Source organism: Micropterus salmoides, unplaced genomic scaffold, assembly GCF_014851395.1.
Source record: "Micropterus salmoides isolate LMB-PRFRI ecotype aquatic unplaced genomic scaffold, ASM1485139v1 Ms_hic_scaffold_19, whole genome shotgun sequence".
Taxonomy (NCBI): domain Eukaryota; kingdom Metazoa; phylum Chordata; class Actinopteri; order Centrarchiformes; family Centrarchidae; genus Micropterus; species Micropterus salmoides.
The window spans coordinates 14,220,822-14,242,385 of record NW_024041039.1 but is presented as its reverse complement, the minus strand read 5'-3'; the positions used below and the strand labels follow the sequence as shown (position 1 = coordinate 14,242,385).

Sequence of the window (21,564 nt, the reverse complement as noted above, 5' to 3'; positions counted from 1 at the left end):
ATTTATAGCTCTGCCGTTACTGACCTGTCTCCCTGATTATTTTATTTTGTGGTGCTGTCAGCTGGGTCTTTTGCCTCTGTGCCATACACACTTTGATACACGTGACTGTGGCTCCGAGCAAGACATGCACAGACGGAGACCTCGGGCTCCAGCACAATGGGAGTCAGTGGCAAAATAATGAATTCTGTCACTTAATTACCCAAAAGCTGCATCAAGGCAAATTCACAGTGATAATGTATATTTTAAAAATAAGTTAGGCTACACTTTTGAGAGGAGTGAAATGAGGAAAAGGATAAAAAATAAAGTGTGAAGAGAAGGGATGCTTTTTTGACATATTGTGTTTGAATTAGTGTGGTTTGTCTTTGTCATCATTTCCGTGATTTTTTACAGGCAAACTGTGAGTAATACACTAAAAAGATGTATAACTTGAAGTCATTAATTTTTTCAGTATATAGTAATACTACATAGTAGCATTTAGTATAATGGAATTAAACTACATAAAATGCTAAAGAATATTTTCACTTACAGTATGTCAACAATGTTGTACCGGAAAGTATGTGACAATTTATTACATTACACTAGAAAATCTAACCATTTTCTAGTCTGTGGCATTATATGGACCATAAATCATTAAAGCCACCTACCAGATGTAAATACATTTGAACTTTCCAGTTAAAGCACATACACATTTACCAAGAGAAGCCCAAATTTAATAAAATAAAACAGAAAACAGTCTTCTAAATACACATTCATCTCAACTGTCCATCATATGTGTGCCAAAACATTTTGAGAAATTGATGGCCAAAACACACACACACACACACACACACACACACACACACACACAAAACATAGTCTGTAACCTGCCCTAAGAGAGCTGGTTACATTCAGTCCGTATGTTCTAGTACAGGATTGGTAGCTAGGCTAACTTACTACTGCATGATTCTGTCTTTGTATTTTGTAGCCTAGAGCCTCTGGGGCTAGGAAGTTAGCTTTAATGAAGAGAGAACATGTGGCATTCATCCACCAATGGGCCAATCCTTATTACAAACACAGTTCATGAGTTGAGAACGTCCATAAATATTTTCATGTTCACACGTTCCTAAAGAATGAATGTATGTTTAGATGATAATCCATACAGTGTGATCTGAATTTCAACCTGTTACATGATTAACTTAGTAATTCCAGCAACTGTGAAACCTCTTACTGAAAAACAGCTAGCAATAGTTTTTCAAATCTGGAATATAATTTTGTAGAAATGACCTTGGAAAAGCACTGCCCTTCACCCTATACCACCAGCATATTGAATGAATATGCTAATTATGTTATTTGTATACCAACTTTCAAATTTCTTGGTCATGTTTATTATTTGGGAAAAGGCACTCACTACATTTAATGTGATCAAATAAATAAATTGTGCACAACAAATAGTCGTTCAACTTGTCACAGGTAATGGTCATGAAAAGATGAATGTTATTCAAATCAGGTTACAGGTTCCAGTGTGTGTGTAATTCAGCTTTAGAAATGCATGCAGTGCACGCTATGGATACATGGTAGGCATTGGGTAGTATTGCGAGTGCCTGTTTATAAAATGCAAACAAAGTTGAATGGTGATGAATGGTCATCTGACAAAAATTTCATTGAGTAAACCTTTAGGAACTACAGTAAAACACATTTCAGTGTGGATATGATTGAAGCCAGAATGTTCTACTGAGTTTCAGAAAAGAAATGCAAAAAAAGAGATTATGTTCATATTTTACAATACAATGGAAAACTCAACTCAAGTGCTCGGCCGATTTAAAAAGGAGTAAACAGGTGCAAACATGCTTGGTGAGTACAAAATCAAGAGCATCACATTCATTAATTAAAAAGTAATTTAAGTAGTCTCAAGACCTCTGTAATAAAGTGAATGTCATATACGAAAAAGAGTGTTTTTAACTTTGCTGACAATCTCATGGCCAAAGGTGATTAAATCAGTGTCTGTCAGGTGAATTCCAGCTCTGTGTTGATCCAAGAAGAAGAATTAGTGGCTTTTTTTCACCATAAATATGAATGAAAGACACATTTCATTTTATTTAAACAAAAAGAAACATTATTACAGTTGTAATTTCAAGCTTTCAAGTTAGTTTATATCAGTTAACTGCTGTGGTTGTGTTTTAATAACCATGCACAATCAATGTGAGTAGTTTGTTTTTATGAGCTTTTAGCATGTTGTAGTTTATGCCCTAGGGTTACATCTTCCAAGCCACATACCTTGTAGGAATAATTGTCAGCTAGGTAAATGCTCGTATTGTCTATTGATCCAGCAGAAACACAACTTCCCGCCCATTCATTGAACGTAGTAGTCCTTTTGTAGCAGCCTGGCTGAGCTAAACATAGCCACCGCAGTATGAGATGACAAAGTGGAGATCAATAATGTTTCTGAAGATGGATGACATGAAGCTAGCTCTTGGGATGTCCTGCCCACATTATTTAAAAATAAGATTCAGCATTAACACACAGCCATTGCCCAAGTGTCGCATTGTCAGGGCTGAAAGACAATGAGGCTGGAATGACAGATTCTGTAGAAATGAAAGTTCTTAAGTAGCCCACTCTACAGCAACATCAGATATGAGGTATTTTAACTACAGCCTCTTCTGTCACTTCAATTCATTCATTTTTGGCAACACATTTTCTTCCAATGGCTATGGCACAATGACTGAATTTCCTGGGAGCGGTTCCAATCTAAGCATAGGAAACAGAAAGGCACATTTCTTGACATCTCAAAGGACCATGCACTGTTTTTCGGTGTCTCTGTCTCTGTATCTTTCACTCTGTTTCGCTCTCTGTCTTTGTAGTGCTCTTCCATTCTATACCTAGTCGCTCTCTCTATCTTTGGCCTGTACTGGTGTGAACCCATTCAACTTAGTGCGCTCCTTTGCGTACTGTGACAGGTTTGTCAGACTAGTGTTTCCCTCTTTTCTTTCTCCGATCTCGTCATCTGGCTCTCCATCGCCTTCTTCTTCCGTCCTCTCCTCGCCCAGCATGGCACTGCCATTGTTTATGCCTACACTTGACCGTCGCACATCTTCAGTAATGTTCCTCCGCAGCTCGCGGTTCTTGTTGCGTCTGGCCAGCTTGGTGAGGGATCCAAAGCGCAGGTTGAAGAGATTCTCCTCTGAGGAAGACGCTGTCTGCGGCGTTTGCTCACTCCCCTGATGGTCGTACGGCTCACAGGCCCCCTTCAGCCTCAGGTTGTTGAGCTTGGTGTCGATGCTCTCCTGCGAGGAAGTCTTGAAACGGCCAGCATCCAGGCTGGTGAACAAGGCTCGCTTCTCTGGAGACAACATGTCCAGGGAGTGAGCCCGCTGCTCGAGGCCAAGCTGACGGCGCTCCATGCTGCGGATGGTGGCGGCCCGCTGGAGCTTATCATGGATCTCGACGCTCAGGCGCCGGCGTGTTTCACGGAACTCTGCTCGTACATTTGCCTTCCATTCAGCTGCATGAGCTTTAAACTCCCCAACCTGTGATGACAGTGCAGCAAGGATCAGATAGTTATTACAAGAGTATGTGGTACAATCTGCAAGACATTGTCACTGTGTTAAACTATTGTTTCTTAAATGCCCGATAAAATAATGTCTCAATCAGCTTCTCAGTATGAGTGATCAGGTTCTAAATGATAATGTCTTCTGCCAAAGCTGGAACAGTTTTGTTATTTCACATGAGAGATTTCCGTTTTTCTTACTAGTGTGAAGTGATGGCTCTGATGGTAGAAACTATTGATAACGACTATCAAATCCTAAAACTGATAAGCCCTGTATTGAACCCCTATACATCTTTTTCCATTCTAGAGGATCAATAGCAGCCTGTTACAGAACCTTTGATGAGCCCTAAGCAGCAATTAACAGGCAAAATTAGAGAGAAGGGGCAGAGGACGCAGCAGTGGAGTGACCTTTTATTTTCTACATATCCAAAGCAATACTGAACAGTGTAATTGAATGAACCCTACCTCTTCTTTGGTCTTTTTAGACAGAACTCGGAGCCAGTCTCCAATCATGCTGAGGACGGCCGCAAAGTATGCCAAACCCACCAAGATCCAGAACCACACCAGAGGCTTGTACCACTTCATATAGTCGATCCTACGGTTTCCACCTGGTGGGGAAGGAAAAACACAAGTACGCTCAAAAATGAGTCATGATAATTTGACAAAATAGTCATTTCCATCATGGAAGAACAACCATCCCTCTACCTGCCACATAGTCTCCTATCCCCACTGTGGTGAGAGTGATCACAACAAAGTAGATGGCCTCCAGTGTAGTCCATCCCTCGATGTGTTTAAAGATGACAGCAGGGATGGTGACAAAAACAATGCAGCCAGCCAGGATGAACAGGATGGTGGACGTCACTCTGATCTTAGTCTGGCTGATCTGTTTGTGTTTTTGCTGAGAAAACCAAATATTAGATGTTACTAATACAAGCAATTAAAAAAGATCAATAGAGTGAACAAAGGTTCAAAGGCACTGATACATGAGACCTGAGAATGGCTAAATATCCCATTATAAAAATGGCAAATGTGAATAAAAAAGAACTAAAACTACATTGTTGTCATTCACATACAACATCACTAAGACCTACAAAGCACTACAAGAGATAGATGAAAGAATAAGCAATACAATGTGATACTTGCAACTCACCCTGAATATCCTCTCAACTCTCAAGATGCTTTTCACAAAGATGGTCCCCAGCTGGTCCCCGATCCCCGCCAACAAGAAGCCAAAGAGAGGGATGCCAAATATGGCATAAAGGATGCAAAAGATTTTCCCGCCCTCTGTGCTTGGAGCTATGTTTCCATAACCTGTCAAAACAAGGAAAACATAAGGAAGATGAGAGAAGAAGAAAAAAAAAAGAGTGTAAGCAAGTGAAGAAACATGCCGTTAAAGAAGATAAAACGAGGAATGCAAAGAGAGGCCGTGAAGAAGAGGTGAGGAGGAGGCAAAGGAGTATTGCGAGTACGATTAGAAGCAAAAGAAGCAAATCAAGACTTTCTTATACAACATAATCAATTGAAGCGCTTATGTAATGTGTCTTAGTTCCCTTAGCAGGGGTCTGCAGTAAATAAGCTCCCAGACAACAATTAGGTTCCACTTAATGGAATTGCAATAAATGTACCCCTACAGTGACAGAGACTGACAGAGATAGACAGAGATGTCAGCGAGACAGGGGACAAAGCATACAGTTATTTTAAAGTTGTGACTAGATTACATAACAAGCATCCCGTCAGTATCATGTTTACTTCTACTTCTTCCGTTGTCATGGTGTTTTTCTGATTTTCTGTCTCACATCAAGGACAGTTTTATCTTGAATTGTTTGCACATAAATTTATTATATATACTAATATATCTAAACTTATAGTTCTTGTATCCTACTTCTGATATTTAAAAATAATAAATCTGGAGAGTGAAGCAAATGAAGCCACTGAAAGACACCGTTCTGCAACATGTTAGGAAATGCCAACATTAATTAAAAACATGTTTGTCTTGTAAAATCGAGAACGCCTTTTAAGGGTTAAAAAGCATTTATAGACACCTTGACATAAAGTAAAACCACATCACCTATGCAGTGGCAGTGCCTGTTTTGTCAGCATCCTCAATAATGTCGTTCACAGGTTGTTAAATCTTACAGTGCTTTGGCTTTGCATCATTTAGCACAAGCTCATGAGGGCAAAGGGATTTGTACCTCACCTGAGGGCAGCAATAAGAGTAAACGATTTGCAGAGCTTTACAGCAGTTTGTAATGAGAAAACACCTTTAATAAATTGAAAGGACAAAGCCCATCTTAAGCACTAATGCATTTTGATAAATTAAGGCTGTTAGTCTTGAATTTATAAGCTCATGTAGTTACTTGGTGAAGCATTTTGCTCATCACCAAATGTTGACAAGACCACCATTTTTATGTAGAGATCAAAATTCTTCTTTTCTTTGTTACCAGGCCCCAAAGTTTTCAAAATTATTTAAATAAATAAGCAATTGTTAAAAAGATAAATACATTAATATTATTATTATATTATAAATATGTATCTGAAATAACAATTTGTGAAAATAAATTAATAGATGTTTTTTTCATGAAAACGTGACATGAAATTAAACTTTTATTGCGGAAAAAATGCCATTGATTTTTAAAGAAAAGTGTCTATGATGAAATAAAAAATAATATCCAATTTAAACTCTGTTATTATGAAAATAAGAATGATTATTTATAAGTGGGTATTTGTTTGGGGGAAAATTGTTTTGTGGGTGATAATTTAGGAAACCATCTATTTTTCATCTTTACATCACATTGGAATGAATCCTCCTCTCCTCACTGACTAACAGAAGTAGTCCGCATCCGTGGGGTCTGCAGCTGTCCGTGTCTGCTCCCGAGTTTATTTGAGGCTTAGAGTGACAGGGCAGTAGTAGACTTGAAATGCTATTTATGATTGACTGATGATTAACAAAACAAAGCATTTTCAGTTAATTCATTACAGCTAGACTGAAGCTTTTCCTTTTCATTCAGTCATACCTCTGTGATAATACCTTGTAAATTCTGTTGCGTCTGTTTATGTAGAGGAAGAATTTTACATTTAATGTAAAGTTTTCCATAAGGTTTGTTGGAGATCATTTTTCTTTATGTGATTTGGTGCTTTAACCTATACCAATAAAACAGAAGACTAGAGGCACAACCAATTCTAATCCAATACACATATTCACAGCTGTTGTTCTGATGTTAGCTATATTATAAAGAGAGTATTGCTGTCTGGAGCTGGTGTGCTGGCTCTTGGACCGTCTTACCGTCTTGTCCTCTCTGCATATTAGCTTTACAGCTGCAACTGTTGTGACAGTGTTCTAGCCCACAACTAAGCTAAAGTTCTATATATATAACCTATATCATGGTATTTGTCATGGTATTGGATTTCTCCAGAATCACATACCCCTCCTTTAATTTTTCTTCAGAGATTGTCATAATTCATTCTGGGAATGTGTAAAAGTACAAACCAAAGTTGAAGGTAATGGGGGAAAAGTGTGTTAAAAATATAATACATCAGCATATAAAACTTTTTCAATGGCAGTTGTATTGACTGTCAACAAAAGCAGATTTAACTTTAACGAGTACTAAAGAGTGAATTATTTAAAACTTTACCTATGGTAGTGATGACAGTTCCAGCAAAGAAGAAAGCACTGCCCAGGTCCCAGTAACTGGAATTGTAGGATGTGTCTCCAATAGGACTCACTCCTGCACTCACAGCATCTATGGCATGCTGGAAAGAGTGAAAATGCTTACATTATAATGATTATGATTCTCAGTAACAGAGGAGTTCAGGGTCATGTGCATACCAGCTCAGCTGATGGCAACACAACACACGCGTGTCTCTTATGATTTCCCTATATAATGTCCTGATGGCTGGAAAAGAGTGATCACGTTAACCCATCTCCTGCCAACATTCATGTGTGACCCCTGGTTGTGTAACACTCGTGAGGTAATTGAGGATAGTAATTGATCTGAACCTGGAAGGTCACACTACCTGATAAAAGAGGAAAGAAGGAATGTCCTGAAAATGGGAGAGGGAGGGAGAAGTGAATTCATTCTAGAGCCATCTTATGAAGCTATAATAACACAAGAAGTAGAGCTAAGTGGACGGAGTTACAATTAATTCAGTCAATTCAATAATACTGTATCTATTCCCAACATTTCTGGCTTGTGACCCCATAAAATTAAGCGGTGTCTACTTGCAAATCCTCGTCACTAGATGCACACATTTGCTGCTTGTGACCAATTCAAGCAAAGTGTAATTTTCCTTGCTTTATTTGAGTAATAAAGATGTGAAATTATACAGTAACTCACAAAAGAAAAAGCACACATTTAAGAGAAGTAGGGGAAAAAATAAGCATAACGTAAGTAAATTTTGACAGAAAGTAATACAAGCAATACAAGGGCACTGTTTTATTATGCGCATAAGAAAACATAATGTCACTACATGAAAACACAAACATCTAACATGAGATCTTTTCACATTATTCAGTGTGGAACTGTTTCTTCACTCAGCATTTTTACCCAATTTGCATGTTTTCACTGTTCCCACAAAGACTTTCACTTGCAGCAGAGTCACCTTTATCTCTCTTTTCTTCAGTGTCAACCTTTTCCTTTAGTCCCTCAGCTCTTCTTTATCCTCAGCTTGAAAAACATTAAGAAGCCACAATGCTCTGCATTTACTGCATCATTATTCTTATTGATTTCCTTCTGTTTTCCATTATGTAGCCACGAGAAGTTAATCTAGTTCTTTCTAAATTCTCTGTTTATGGGCATTTTATTTATCCGTGGAAATTTACAGTACGAATTTTGCATCTGGGCTCAAATAAACATTGATTCTGCTGACAAGAAAAGTCATTGTGAGGGATGCCTTTGGTAAGAAATAGCTCCACTGCATTTACCAACATTCCTGGTGGGATGTAACATACAGCTTCTTCATTCAGAGCAACCCCCAATCTATCCATGCAAGCTGTTAGTGAGATGCATGTGGATATAATAAAATATGTATCAACTCTCATGACATACATTTCAAAGCAGACAGAGTGGAGGACCACTCCTTCTACACACATAGCTGCACATGCCCGCTCATAATCTTGCATGTGATTACCTCAGCTCCATCAGTGCAGTGCCCTTAATGAGACAGATTTTTGTGTCTAAAATTAGCTAATTACATTAATGCTATTTCATAGGTTTGGGCAGAAACGGCAAAATCAAAATTTTATAATAAACCCCAAATAATCTAATTTTGGCGTCAAGGGAGAGCTATTAATAGCATCACAATGTATCTGAATACTTTATGATAAGGTCTATTTTTGTCTCACACACACAGGCACAGCCAAGTCCACGCTACATTAGAGATGTGGAAAATCTTCCTTCTCCACATGCACATTTGAGGCGCTTTGAGGATATTGACTTTGATTTGTGTTGCAGAGTGTTAATTAGGACGACAAATGGTGTTTTTGTTTCGCACATGCTCTCCTCCAGTTTGACTGCACAGAAGAATCAACATGCAGAATTATTGCACACACACACAGAAACTTAATGGGCTCTTCGCTAATGCGCATTTTCATTTTCTACACTGCAGGGTCATTAGAGAGCAAGCTAACTCACTGCAGATCTTTATCCTCTCAGTGTGGCCTTTCTACTCCACAGCATGTGACGGCAGTGATCCAGCCAGCGGGGTGCATTAGGTTCTTCTTCACCCACCCTCACTGTGAGCTGGTGCCAAGCACTCTCCTCTGCAGCACTTGCACCATCACTAATATCCAGAGCTTTAATCCGACCACCTTGAAGCATTAAAGCTGCACAAATAACTGCCAAACAGGAAGACTCTGCTCCATCACAGATGAGGCAGATTTGCAGAGCTGTTCGTGTAGTGAGCACATATTCTTTCCATGAGTCTTAAGATAATATTGAGCACTGATAATGTACTACGATCCCTTATTTAAGTGAAAGTAGAATTACCTCAGTGGAAAAATACTCCATTACAAGTACTTTAAGAGCTCTATGTTGCATTCCACCACTGCATATACTGTTCAGTATCACTTGTTGAGACATTTGAACACACAAGGGTTTGTTGATATTTATAGCATTTTCATTAGTTGCTGCACGTTAGGTAGACACCTAAGAGCCTATTAGTCACTGTAGAATTTTCAAAAAAGGAGCCCAACTTTGTTAATAGTTCTCACAAACAACTGTAAATCCATGTGATCTTTAAAAATCCATCATGTTATTCATGCTATAAAAAACCATGACAACGGTGGTTGCGTATCCTGACGTAGTTTTACTGCAGGTAGTTAAGTGTTTATGAAAGTTTTTGCAGATAAGTGACTCATCAATAAACAAGGCTTGACTGGTGTCAATAATAGCGCGGCTTCACATCGTGCCACAGAGTGAGTCATACCAACGGCGCTAGGAAGGCCAATTAGGTCTGCTGTCTTTGTGGGCGCACAGTGGGTAGGTGGACTGCACAGATACTGAAGCAGACATGAGGAGGTTAATAGAAGTGTATGGACACACACAAACATTAAACCAACACACGCTATGGTGCAAACCTTTACAAGTGCTGAAACACACACACAAATGCTGTATATCTACACCCACATGCTTCCTGAGGTTGCCATTTTTCTGTCATCTCCTAAGCCAAACAGTTTGACAACAGTGAGTCACCACTGCTGTGTCGCCACAGAGGATCTTTGTCTGAGTGACAGGCTTGACACAGCACGAACAGACCATTAACGGAACCTGTTAGAAGACCAGACAGACACTTCGATGGAGTACTTGTGAAGCAGCCTGAAGGCCTTTTCGTGAGACGGCAGGAAAATAATTGTGTTATATGTCAGTGTGGGCTCCACACATGGCATGATATTCGTTATTTCTGCAATGCTTAGAGTTTAAGTATCATCATAACTTAGTAGTGTGATAAATCAATCTTATTTCTCCTGAGAAATAGTTTGATATTTTGATTAAAACACTCATTCATTGTTAGCTAAGAAGGTTGATACCACTCTCACACCTGCACAGTAAATATGCAGCTACAGTCAGCAGCCAGTTAGCTTAGCTTAGCATAAAGACTGGAAACAGAAGGAAACTGGATCTGTCAAAGCTAAAAAATCCACCTACCAGCATTTCTAAAGCTCATGATGAAAAAGTTATATCTCATTTGTTTGATCTTTACATAAAAAGAAAAATTAATACGACAAGCTGTGGTTTAATTATTAATTAGTTCATTCCTCCCGGGCCAAAAAATTTACTCGCAGATAAACAACAACTTATAATTTTTACATGTTGTTTATTGTGTGAATGAAACAAACAAGATATATGTATAATATATGTTAATTTGTGAGTTTTAGATGTGCAAGTTGGTGGATTTCGTGATTTTTGGACTGTTTCCACTTGTTTCAAGTCTTTGTGCAAAGCTAAGCTAAGCAGCTGCTGGTGGTAGTTTTATATTAAGTGTATAGACGTGAGAGTGGAATATGAGTGAAGTGAATATGTCAACATATCAAACTATTCTTTTAATACATTAAATGTTACAGATTGCAAATGAGTTCTGGGAAATTTCAGACAGGCAAATACGCCTTAACTTTTCAGTTCTTGGTGAGACACATTGTCATACATTATCTCATGAATCTGATCATTTGTCCGAGAGACAGTCTTGTGCTGCTTTGCTAGTACTTCTGGCCTGTGCAATAAATAATAGATTCCCTCCAGACCCCAAGGACACCATGCTAGATGTTTTTATTTCCACACTTCTCCTTAAGAAATACTGTCATTGATTTTTTTTACAAACTAATGATAGCGCTTTTGTGGCTCAAAGGTTGAGCACTGCAAGGAAGAAGAAGGAAAATGGATGCTTCTCTGAGAAAGAATAGAAGAACAGAGATGGGTGTGGAGAAGGAGAGAGCGACAGATAGGCAGTCCAATATTCACTGGAGCAGTGTTGAAGAAGTTGACATCAAATGGAGCCATTCTAGCGGAAAGTGGAGCACACCAAATGCCGTGTGGTTGGTTCTCTCTTTGGGGTTATCTCAAGCTTAATAGAATCCAAGGAACTCACTAATAGGAATCTTGTTTTATTGTCCTCAGACTACATGAGAAAAACATGGAAAGCAAATTATTGCAAAAAGGGTCTTTTTGCTTTTTGCAGTGCTCTTCTGCTAGATCTGTTGTATTTCCATATGCTTTATGCACAATGCTGCTAATTAGGTACTCTGTTGCTAAAACGGAAAATAAAACAACCCATACTGACAGATTGTCCCTCTTTTTCTTGGTGAAATCTTCTGCAAAGGAGGGCTTGATTGATTTTTAGTCCCACTCTTTTCTATCACCACACTCCCTCACGAATCAAACTTTCCACTCATCCTACTGCATTGCTGACACGTCTCAAATCATTTTCCAATCCCGCTTCCAGTTTTACATGTCAGCTTGATGTAGTGACCTTAAGCGTTGGCCCATAATTCTGGACGTGATATCAGAGAGCAGTGTGCCCTGTGTTATAAAGCAGCTGACACCGTAAAAAGACATAATAAATTGCACGGTTAAGTTGTGATGTGATGGGATTTTTTATTTCACAATCTGCTTGTTATCTGGTCCAATTCACACAGGTAGTGGTAAAGAAGTGGTGCAGAAAAAGCATGCTTCAGGTCAGCATGAACCAACGTCTGTGTCACAGTATAAGAGTTGTAAGTCATGTTTTTAACAACAGGCTGTTTATATCCAGGATCATGTTGGACTTTGATGGAGTGTCATGTAGATTATTAAGTATCAGAGGGTCACTCGGTTCCTGAAATCTTCCTGGATCATTCAACCCCTCAGGTTTTACTACATTTCCTGATAAATAGAAGATATAGAAGATGGTTTTGACAGAAAACTTTGCTTCAGATGTTTCTTAAAGTAAAGGCAACCGTTCTACTGTAGTCGTGAGCTAGTTTCTCTATTTAAAACATTACTTTAATTCATTTAGCTGACACTTTTATCCAAAGCGCCTTACATTTGCTATACATGTCAGAGTTTGCATGTCTTTGGAGCGACTAGGTCTTGCTCAGAGACACAATGATGGATGGGTCACAGTGGGGGATTGAACCTGGGTTTCTCACACCAAAGGCAGGCATCTTATCCATTGCGCCATCACCACCCCGTGTGGGTATTGTTAAAGCCTCGCTCTGGAATTTCAATACACCTATTATTGAGGCTATAAGGCATTCAACAACTTAGTTTAAAGCTATTTCTCAAAACAACCAGCTATGCTATTGTAATACCATTGTTTACATATGAACCACAAAATAAATATAGTGCTGCAATTACAATTCGCAATTATTCACTCTAAGCAACTGTGGATACAGCATAAAGATCACAGTGACTGATTTTTCTATGAAGATAAACATCTTAGGACAAAGTGTTATTTGGCCTTTTCTACAAGATTACTTTAATGTACTGTTATGTAACATAAACCTGCATGTATTCTACAATGTGTTTGCCAACAGATGTGAAGTGTCACTTTTGAGAACTATGGGTAACTCTGTGGTGACCCTGAAGGTATATTGTGCCTCCTGCTAAAGAATGGATCTGCCTCTAAATCTGCTCCTGACATTTACCCATCAACCGTCAACAGCCAGGGGGCAAATAGTAGGGGGGGTGTCTTCTGATGGTGCTTTAGTCATTATATGATCAATTTATTGGCTAATCAACAGAATCGTTAGAATCCTAATAACATTGTTATTAAAAATGTTGATAAATAAGCATTATTACTGCAATGGCAACACTATTTTAGTGAAAAATGTTCAATGTAACATTTAAAATTTGTAAAATCCCAATTGTGTGCCTTTGATTTAGAGTGTGGGTGAATCTAACCTACCCAAATTAAGGTGTTGAGTGCACCGTAATAGAGAAGTAGAATCCAGAATACAAACTTAGAAAGAGAATGTAGTAGAGTTGACTGGACTGAAGCTGACAACAACAAAATCTAAAATCATTATTTAGCTCTAGCGTGTATCTGCAGCAACAGCAACTAAACTGCTCCAAGTAAGCGTTCACGTTGGGAAAAGTAAATGTGACAAAATGGTCTCAACAGTCCACTTACAAGTCTATTGAACTGGCACAGGCGTCGTCATCATATTAAGTATAGGTCCACTTATTGTCACGTGGCTGACATTACACACCTCAGCCATGTGATGAACCCTGAGCAGTTCCATTTACTAATGAAGACTCTTAGCTGGTAAGGGGACCTTTACACCTGCAATAACTGATTTGTTTTGGCTACTTGGGAGCAGCGGAAAGACGCTGCGAACATATCATTGGCACAGCAGATAAGGATCAGTGCTGTCATTTCATCACTGGGAGTCTAGTTCTGTCCAATATTCATACACTTTAACTCAAATTTTTGTTCTATACAAACTCCTGGGGGAAATATTTGGTTATTTAGCTGCTCCATTATGTTCACCTGTGTATGTCTACTGTTCGGTTCTGAGTAGTGTACAGTGGGATTATTAAAGCTGTTTCACTAAAAACAGCTGCGTGTTTCACCGAATAATGACTTTATTAGAGCAGTGACAGTGAACCCAAACAGTAAAGTCATGGGCCGGACAGTCAAACACTATAAAGCTCTGTAAAGCAGAGGAAAGCTGGGGATTCAGGTGATAATTCCCTGAAGTTTAATCACTATTAGCGACCCTTTTTCACATTGTTTTCACATTATCATTTCATACATTGTTATTATAAAAGGATCAATAATAGCCACTTTAAGTTGAGTTTGTCATAAATACAATCATGTTGAAATGAAACTGAAATCAGAACTGTTCTAAATGAGTTCACTAAAAAGTCACACTTTAACTCACTATTTAAGTATATTGTGATTTATTAAAACAAACAAGACAAATGTTGTCATGTATATGTTGTTTTATGTGGACTTGAGCGATGACTCTGTTGATGGACAGAGGCTTTGCTGAAGGACAATCTGGACATAAAAGGAAGCTTTTCAAGATCATGTGACAAGCTAATGAAACCTAAATTAATTACCCCTAACCCCTAATTACCCCTGAAAGTAATCATTTATTTTTTCTTATCTCACTACCCTCTTACAAATTGATCTGTTGGAAATGAATAGATTCGCCAAATACCATTTACTATTCCAAAGTCTTAGCAGCTGGAAGGAGAAAACCATGGAAATGTGGATATCATGTCTCACTTTATCTAAAAACTCCAAAAACTCCACTTTCAGACACTCACCTTGATGAGTGCCTCCAGCTCATCAGGAGTAACACAGGGGTGTCTCGCCAGGAATGAAGCCTTCTCCAGAGTGATACTGGTCTTCTGGTTGCTCTCAAACGGCTGCTCCAGTGCATTGAATGCCAGGCCTCCACAAACCAGGTAGAGAACGACCACGATGAACACTGCCAGCACCGTCTTCCACTTCATCACTGAGTGGAGTGCGGCAGCCATGCCGTCACAGCTGGCATCCATGCTGGCCACTACGCTGGCTGAGCGGGAGGAGATGGACAGGCGTGGCAGCGGACTGTGACCACTGGCCTTAGGGTCACAGCTCATGGGGTTCTGCATGGTGGCCACACTGGCCTGGACTAGACTGGACTTCACCATGCCAGGCTGGACCTTTTTGGGAGGGACCAAGTTGGTCTGCACCGCCACTAGGAAAAGAGAGGTGAGGAAACAAGATTAATTTATGTTTAGTTTACCCTTGTGTTGGAGGTTACCAATCCTGAAACAGCAATTCTATCTTCTAAAAGTGATTCGGATGATTTCAGGCAAATACAAATTCACAGACTGTTGTAACAGTTGGCTCAAGGCCGTGAATCTGTTACAGAGTGGATATTGAAAAATGTGAGTTTAAGTGACTTGGAAATGATCAGGACATTTTGGTGCCAGATCCATATGTTTTTCCTTTGTACTGGTCTGTGTTAACCAGTCTGTTGCATTAATAAGAAAATAAATTATTGTATTTTTTCCCACCTTAATCTTTCATGTGCTTACAGTATATGTCTAAAACAGCTAAAAGAGACACAAGTTTACAAACAATTTTTGATTCCAAAGGACTTGAGTCAAAAAAGAATGAAGCAACTTCTCAATATTCTGAGAAATCGTCAGGTACAGATGTATCAAAAATGATAATATACCTCTGTACATAAGGCAGTAAATTGTACTTTTTCTTAATATAATAAAGTAAATAATTTTAAAGGGAGTGATTTACAGTAATCAGAAATCACTGTACAGGTTTGGTCTGAGCGCAAGAAAGACATGCATTTGTTTTGCACTCCGAACACATAAATACAAGATCATCACAGCCATCGAAACTCTATAGCCTCCTGTATGAAGCATTAAAAAGTGATTTCATTCCATTACACTGAGCTAATACTGTAAAGGGCACTTCCCAAAGCCGACACTCAAAGCTATCAGCAAAAATGCCTGTTATCCAGCCTACAGCTGTGTCAAAGCCGGGCTGCAGCAGGACATACTGAGAATTTGTTCTTGGTTCTACTCATGAAAGCCATTAGTCCTGTGAAATGGAGACTCAGAAGTCCACAGCTACTGCTTTAATTACTTATGCACAAAACCTCATCATTAAATAACTGTTATGAATGAAAAATCTGAAGAATCATTCTGAATTAGGGGTTACAATTAATATGACTGTCTGAAGATTGCATGTATGTATATACACAATAAGGCAGAATAAAAAAATACAAAACATTGGGAAATATTTAAAACACACACCAAACCCTTACAGTATAGCTAGGTCAAGGTGAAAATTGAGTTACCCGCTTTGCTGAGAAACACGATAAAATCTTTCTAATAGACTGTAAGAGAGGCATACGTGCCATTTTCAGTCAATGGCTTCTGGATGGGTTATATAATAACACATGTGTGCTGCAGTAGGTCAACCAAGTGGCAAGCTGCACCTTGGAGGCAGCCAAATTCAGATTCCTTTAATGTATATAAAGCGTCGTATATGAGCTATTCAGAGCTCAGGCCTTCACCCGTGACGCCCCCTCCTCTTTCATCATGGTGTGCCTCATGGCCATGGGAGGAGCCTGTTGTCTACAATGATGCATCTCTGTAGGAGAAATTGATTTTTTGAGGGAGGCACTCTTTTCTTTAATGGGATAGTATCACTTACAGGATAGGTAAAATGTATGCACTCACACACACACACCCTATACTGATGAGTCAAGGACGTCCAGGAATTGTCTCATTCTCTGATCAAGGAGCTGTTAATCTTGTTAGTTAATCCCTGTGTCATGTTATCAATAACAACAAAGTGACATCACAAGCTTGGGAAGGTGCAAAACTGCCACTTTCAATTCACAGTATATGCCTTTAAGGGTGGTGGCTGGCTATATTTAGAACATGAGATGAATTAGAAAATTAAGAGGTGAAGCAGCAGAAACACTGTGACCCTACATGATTATCTCCTGTTGGTGCTGTCATTTTGATGGATGCAGTTGAACATCTTCTGGTAAATGAATTGCAAATTGGCCCAAGTCCATGACTAGTCTTAGTAAGACAATAATTGCTTTGCATCTCATCTTGTGAGTGAGTGTGACTGCTCTATGCAGCAGGGCAGAGGCAGCTATATATACACTGAAGGGCAGTCCAGAAAGTTGTATCTCATTGACTTTAGTGCATCTAAGTGATTAAAGAAACTACAACACTCATAAGTTTATCTATATACACACCATCCAAAGACATGTAGGTAGGTTAATTGGTGACTCTAAATTGCCCTCAGGCGTGAATGTGAGTGTGTATGGTTGTTTGTCTCTGTCAGCCCTGTGATAAACTGGCATAAACTGTCTCCAACCCCCCACGACCCCGTACGGATAAGCGGTTATGGATGGATAGATGGATGGATGGATATATATGTGCAAAACCAAGACTGTGATGAACAACAATTTGGTTTGCGTTTTAAATTTCTGAGGCTTTGGCATTAATCTAAAATATTTTTCAAACAACTGAATATGCTTCATATTGATTTTTGCTAATTAAATAAGCCTGAGTGGAAAGCGTTTTTATCTGATGCTACCTGATACTCTCTCTCTCTCTCTCTCTCTCTCTCTCAGGCCTCACTCTCTGTCTCCAGCATGTTTGGCCAAAGCAGAGGAAATGTTCAACAGGATTCTGGTCTATAAAAGAAGATGATCCTCAATTCATCCAAAAGAATGGGAAAAGTATGTGAATAATGATGAGAATTTTGATGATGGCAATGAAGCGTTGCATCAACCATTTACCACTGTTTAATGGATCACAGTTGTGGTGGGATTCTTGGATATGTGTCATTTACACTGGGGACACTGGGGACATGTCCCCACTACTTTTTAAAATGGCTGATTTTGTCCCCATCACTTTTTGAATGGATTTGTTAAAATGTTAATGAAAAATAGCTTGCAACAAGATATGTTAAATAAACAATAAGAAAACATGCAATGCAATTTAAATCTAGAAGAAACACATGTGCATTGTCCAAGAAAGTAACTTAAGCAACAACAAAAAGCTACTGATTACTGCATTATATTCCATTATATTTTTAGATTTTGATTCACCTGCCACCTGAATTTTGTGTTTCCCTTCATATAAATAAAGACATCTATCACCATAAATTGGTGCTGAAAATGTATCCAGAATGCAGTAAATTAAGAGTTTAAGGCTCAAAATCTTCCGGAGGGAGGACCCGCAGACCCCCAACTCATATATTTCAGCATCAAATATTTCTTCAAAATAGTATTAAAATATCTTCTCGTCTTGTTCTCGTGACCAAAGTCTTTCATCACAGCCCTAATCTCTGACCTTTTATCCCCACCACAACACAAAGTGAAGCCCTTGGATTCTTGAAACATTAAGTCAGTCAACATTTCAGCCTGTCAGCTTCATATTAGACCTACCTGTATAAAAGCATTAGTCACCCACTGATGAACAAAATGCTAAACTAAGTCTAGTAATAGTAAACATGAGAGCAGATTTTGGGTTGGCTCAGGTTGGCTCTTGGCCCAGCTATTCCCATGGCACTAGACAGGTTGTAGGCGTTTTACTCACCAGCTGAGCCTCAAAATCATGCATCAAGCCAGCCTGAATAACACCGGAATATGAAGGACATCCGGCCAAAACAAATTTCACAATAAAACATTTTCTGGGAAAGTTGGAAAGAGCAGTCGTCTATCAATCTATCAATAGCAACATTTCATTTGAACAGAGCTTGAAGACCAAGCAAAATCCCCATTTTATTTTCTGTAAACCATATATGTTACAAAATGCACGGAGGAGGAGTCATAGGTATCTTATTTTCTGTAGCCTAAGATTAAATAGCCTATTTGGTAATTATCCACTGTATGTGACCTGCCATTTCTCTGAAAACAATGCATATAGTTAAGGATGGAAATTACAATCTCATGCAGAGAATTTCCTGTGACAAGAGCTTTATATTTTTTAAGCAACAACTTTACATGCATTTATTTTGACAGTTTTATTTTTTCCGGTTTCACTCTGGTTATTCCTCCTAGCTTTCATTAGTTGAAGCACCGCTCCCAGCAGCGCCTTACGCAGATGAGCATAAGGAGGATGGATAAGAAATACCCCCAACCGCTTTGTCTTGTGTCCTTTTTGTTTTCACACAAGAGAAATATACACATAAATGAAAATACGAAGTGAAATAACAAAGAAATTAACAAGAAATGTCTGCTAAGCAGTTCAAGCAACAATGTAGCCTGGTGTGATTAATGTGTCTCAGGTATCTCCATGAGGTGTTGCCGAGATAAGGAGTACTATTAAAATGCAAAAATCTAAAGTTATCAGACAATAAGAAAGCAGCATTTACCAACCTTGTTCAGGGTCCCAGTTAACTTGTTTCCCTGGGTTTTCTATTGGAAATTTCATCTCTATTTTTGTTCTCAGTCAAAACATAGGGGAATCTGTTCCGATTATTTTAAAAAAGCCCACAGAAAGATAGTCAGATCACGAGGATTTCTTCTTCCACGTCTTCGGCAAAGCATGTTTTGGTGGATGTGGGTGCGAATTGTACGGAGCAATAAACGCATTGCAAAACCGCATTGTCTGCCTCTGCTGTCCCCCCTCCTTTTTTTGTCTCCACCTCGCTTGGACTCGCGGTCTTCGCCTAACAGAGAGATACTTGTGAGATCCTTCACTGAGCTGTCGTACCAAACCACACACACCAGTGGTTCGGTCCAAAAACACAGCTGGAGTGCTTCCAAATAAGCAACTTCACCCACGCGTTACGCCCGTGTCCTGCAGTGAGAACAACGGGGGAAGGATGCTCTCCTCCCTTTCGTACCCAAAGCTCACAACTCCACCCGCGTTTTACTGTAACTAGCATAGCTGTAGAAATTGTACTTCTAGCTTTGCATCAGTTACAATTTCACACAATAAATTTTATAATCCGTTTTTGAATACTCACTCTTTTCCTGTTCTTGTTTCCCCCTCCCCAAATCAGAACGATCCTCTCATCATTTGGCAACCGGCGATGGAGCACATGGCGCAGGGCGGCGAGTCAGAGACGTTCACCAAATCAGCAGCAGACTTGTGAATGATTACATCATTCAAATGGATGGGAAACAGTGCATTATTGATGAACTTACCTAAAGATAGGTAACCTCCCCATCCCGTCAAATGAGATAATTAGAAATTTATAAACAGCTAGGCCAAATTATTCTCAGGAATTATTAAGTAGAATAAGTCTGTAGGCCTGTAGAAGGCCTGTAACACAAAACTTTTCTCTCATATTTTGATGATTTTGAGTCAAAACGTTCTACAGGTGTTGCAAGGTTGTGTTTGTTTTTGCATGTTTTTGTTCATTGGTCAAATCATTCAAGCGTAATTGACTAACCTTGATTAGTTTAATACGTTTTCCACCCTACCTTACAGGTAGACGTTGGTTTCCATTCATTTCAATATAGCTACTATGTGAAACATGCATGAGAACTCCTTTTAATGTGGTCAAAATTATGTTTTGAACTGTAACTGTAATACAAGCTTCACTAGAGAATGCATCATACTGATAGGCCTACTAATTATTATTATAATGATAATTGCTTTACAACACACACACAAAATGAGCAGAATGCAATATGTTGATAATAAAAAAAAGAGGAAAACAAGACAACACAACAAAACTAAAGTTACTTAAATTTGACCAAAAACATAGGAATTGTAAAGTAAAATTGCTTTTTTTAAAGAAGGGATTGAACAGATGATATCAAATGGGCCAGCATTGAAAAAACAAAGAAACCCATGTATGCCTGGAAAGTAAAAATGCTTTAAAAAATTAAAAATATAATTTATTAATAGAAGACACTCATTATGCAGAACCATGGCAAGAGAGGACATGCACCTTGAGGGAAATTTAGAGTAAAATGAAAGTTGAATAGACACTTGACAAACACAGGTGTAACTAATAACATTAATAACTGCATTGGATTGCAATAATTGCAACCGAGCCATCATTAATGTTATCAGTTCCACCTGTGCTTTTCTTGCTGTGACAAGCTGTAAAATAAATCTGATTCATTTGGAAACGATGAAAAAAGTAGATCAAGATTCAAGATATACATTTATTCAGGTAGCAAAATGAAATTATAATGTTTTGGAGCAGAACAGGTTTAGGCTCAAACTGTAATGTTGTGCAATCAATTTGCCATACAACATCAACGCCAAGTAAAGATGTTCTCAGCTCATCATAATAGAAAATATTCCCCTGTTTTACTCCTGTATCTACAATGATAAGCCCACTGACGTGGGCTTATCACTGTCTTTAGCAGCATGAGAAATGGGGATATTTTTTGTCCTTTAATTTCAAAGTGCAGCATTGGGTATTAATACACATATTTACATTAATTTGAACCTTGATAATAAAATCACTAAATTAAAATTACTTCACTGTTCAAAAAGTCTGTCACAATGTATTTCACAACCTTTGTTGGTAAATGACGTGAGGGGTGAAAAGGTCTATCAAACAATACAAGGAACATGGCAGAATTAACAATACGCTGCTGACAGAATGTTCTCATG

At 38.7% G+C, this 21,564-nt stretch overlaps 1 protein-coding gene across 2 annotated transcripts; it reads right to left on the bottom strand.

Annotated features, from left to right (window-relative positions):
• Positions 1-700: 700 nt before the first annotated feature.
• On the bottom strand, positions 701-20,604 carry kcnk10b (potassium channel, subfamily K, member 10b). 2 transcript variants are annotated; one of them, XM_038728002.1, is made up of 7 exons: positions 19,955-20,604; positions 14,770-15,185; positions 7,156-7,273; positions 4,674-4,834; positions 4,229-4,421; positions 3,989-4,131; positions 701-3,503 (listed from the first exon to the last, which is right to left on the bottom strand). In XM_038728002.1, coding segments are annotated over exons 1-7 (1,680 nt in total). In that variant the 5' UTR covers positions 19,956-20,604; the 3' UTR covers positions 701-2,855. The 2 variants fall into 2 exon arrangements, with proteins under 2 accessions (XP_038583930.1, XP_038583928.1); XM_038728000.1 differs by lacking the exon at positions 19,955-20,604 and adding an exon at positions 19,362-19,936.
• Between the last annotated feature and the right edge of the window lie 960 nt (positions 20,605-21,564).

Bases quoted from the DNA above. Each gene is read 5' to 3' on its own strand.
- kcnk10b (XM_038728000.1), bottom strand. From the start codon at position 19,416: ATGAAATTTCCAATAGAAAACCCAGGGAAACAAGTTAACTGGGACCCT. The intron at 15,186-19,361 runs GTTGGTAAATGC...CTCTTTTCCTAG, and splicing joins TAACTGGGACCCTGAACAAG to TGGCGGTGCAGACCAACTTG. The intron at 4,422-4,673 runs GTGAGTTGCAAG...TGGTTTTCTCAG, and splicing joins GAGTTGAGAGGATATTCAGG to CAAAAACACAAACAGATCAG.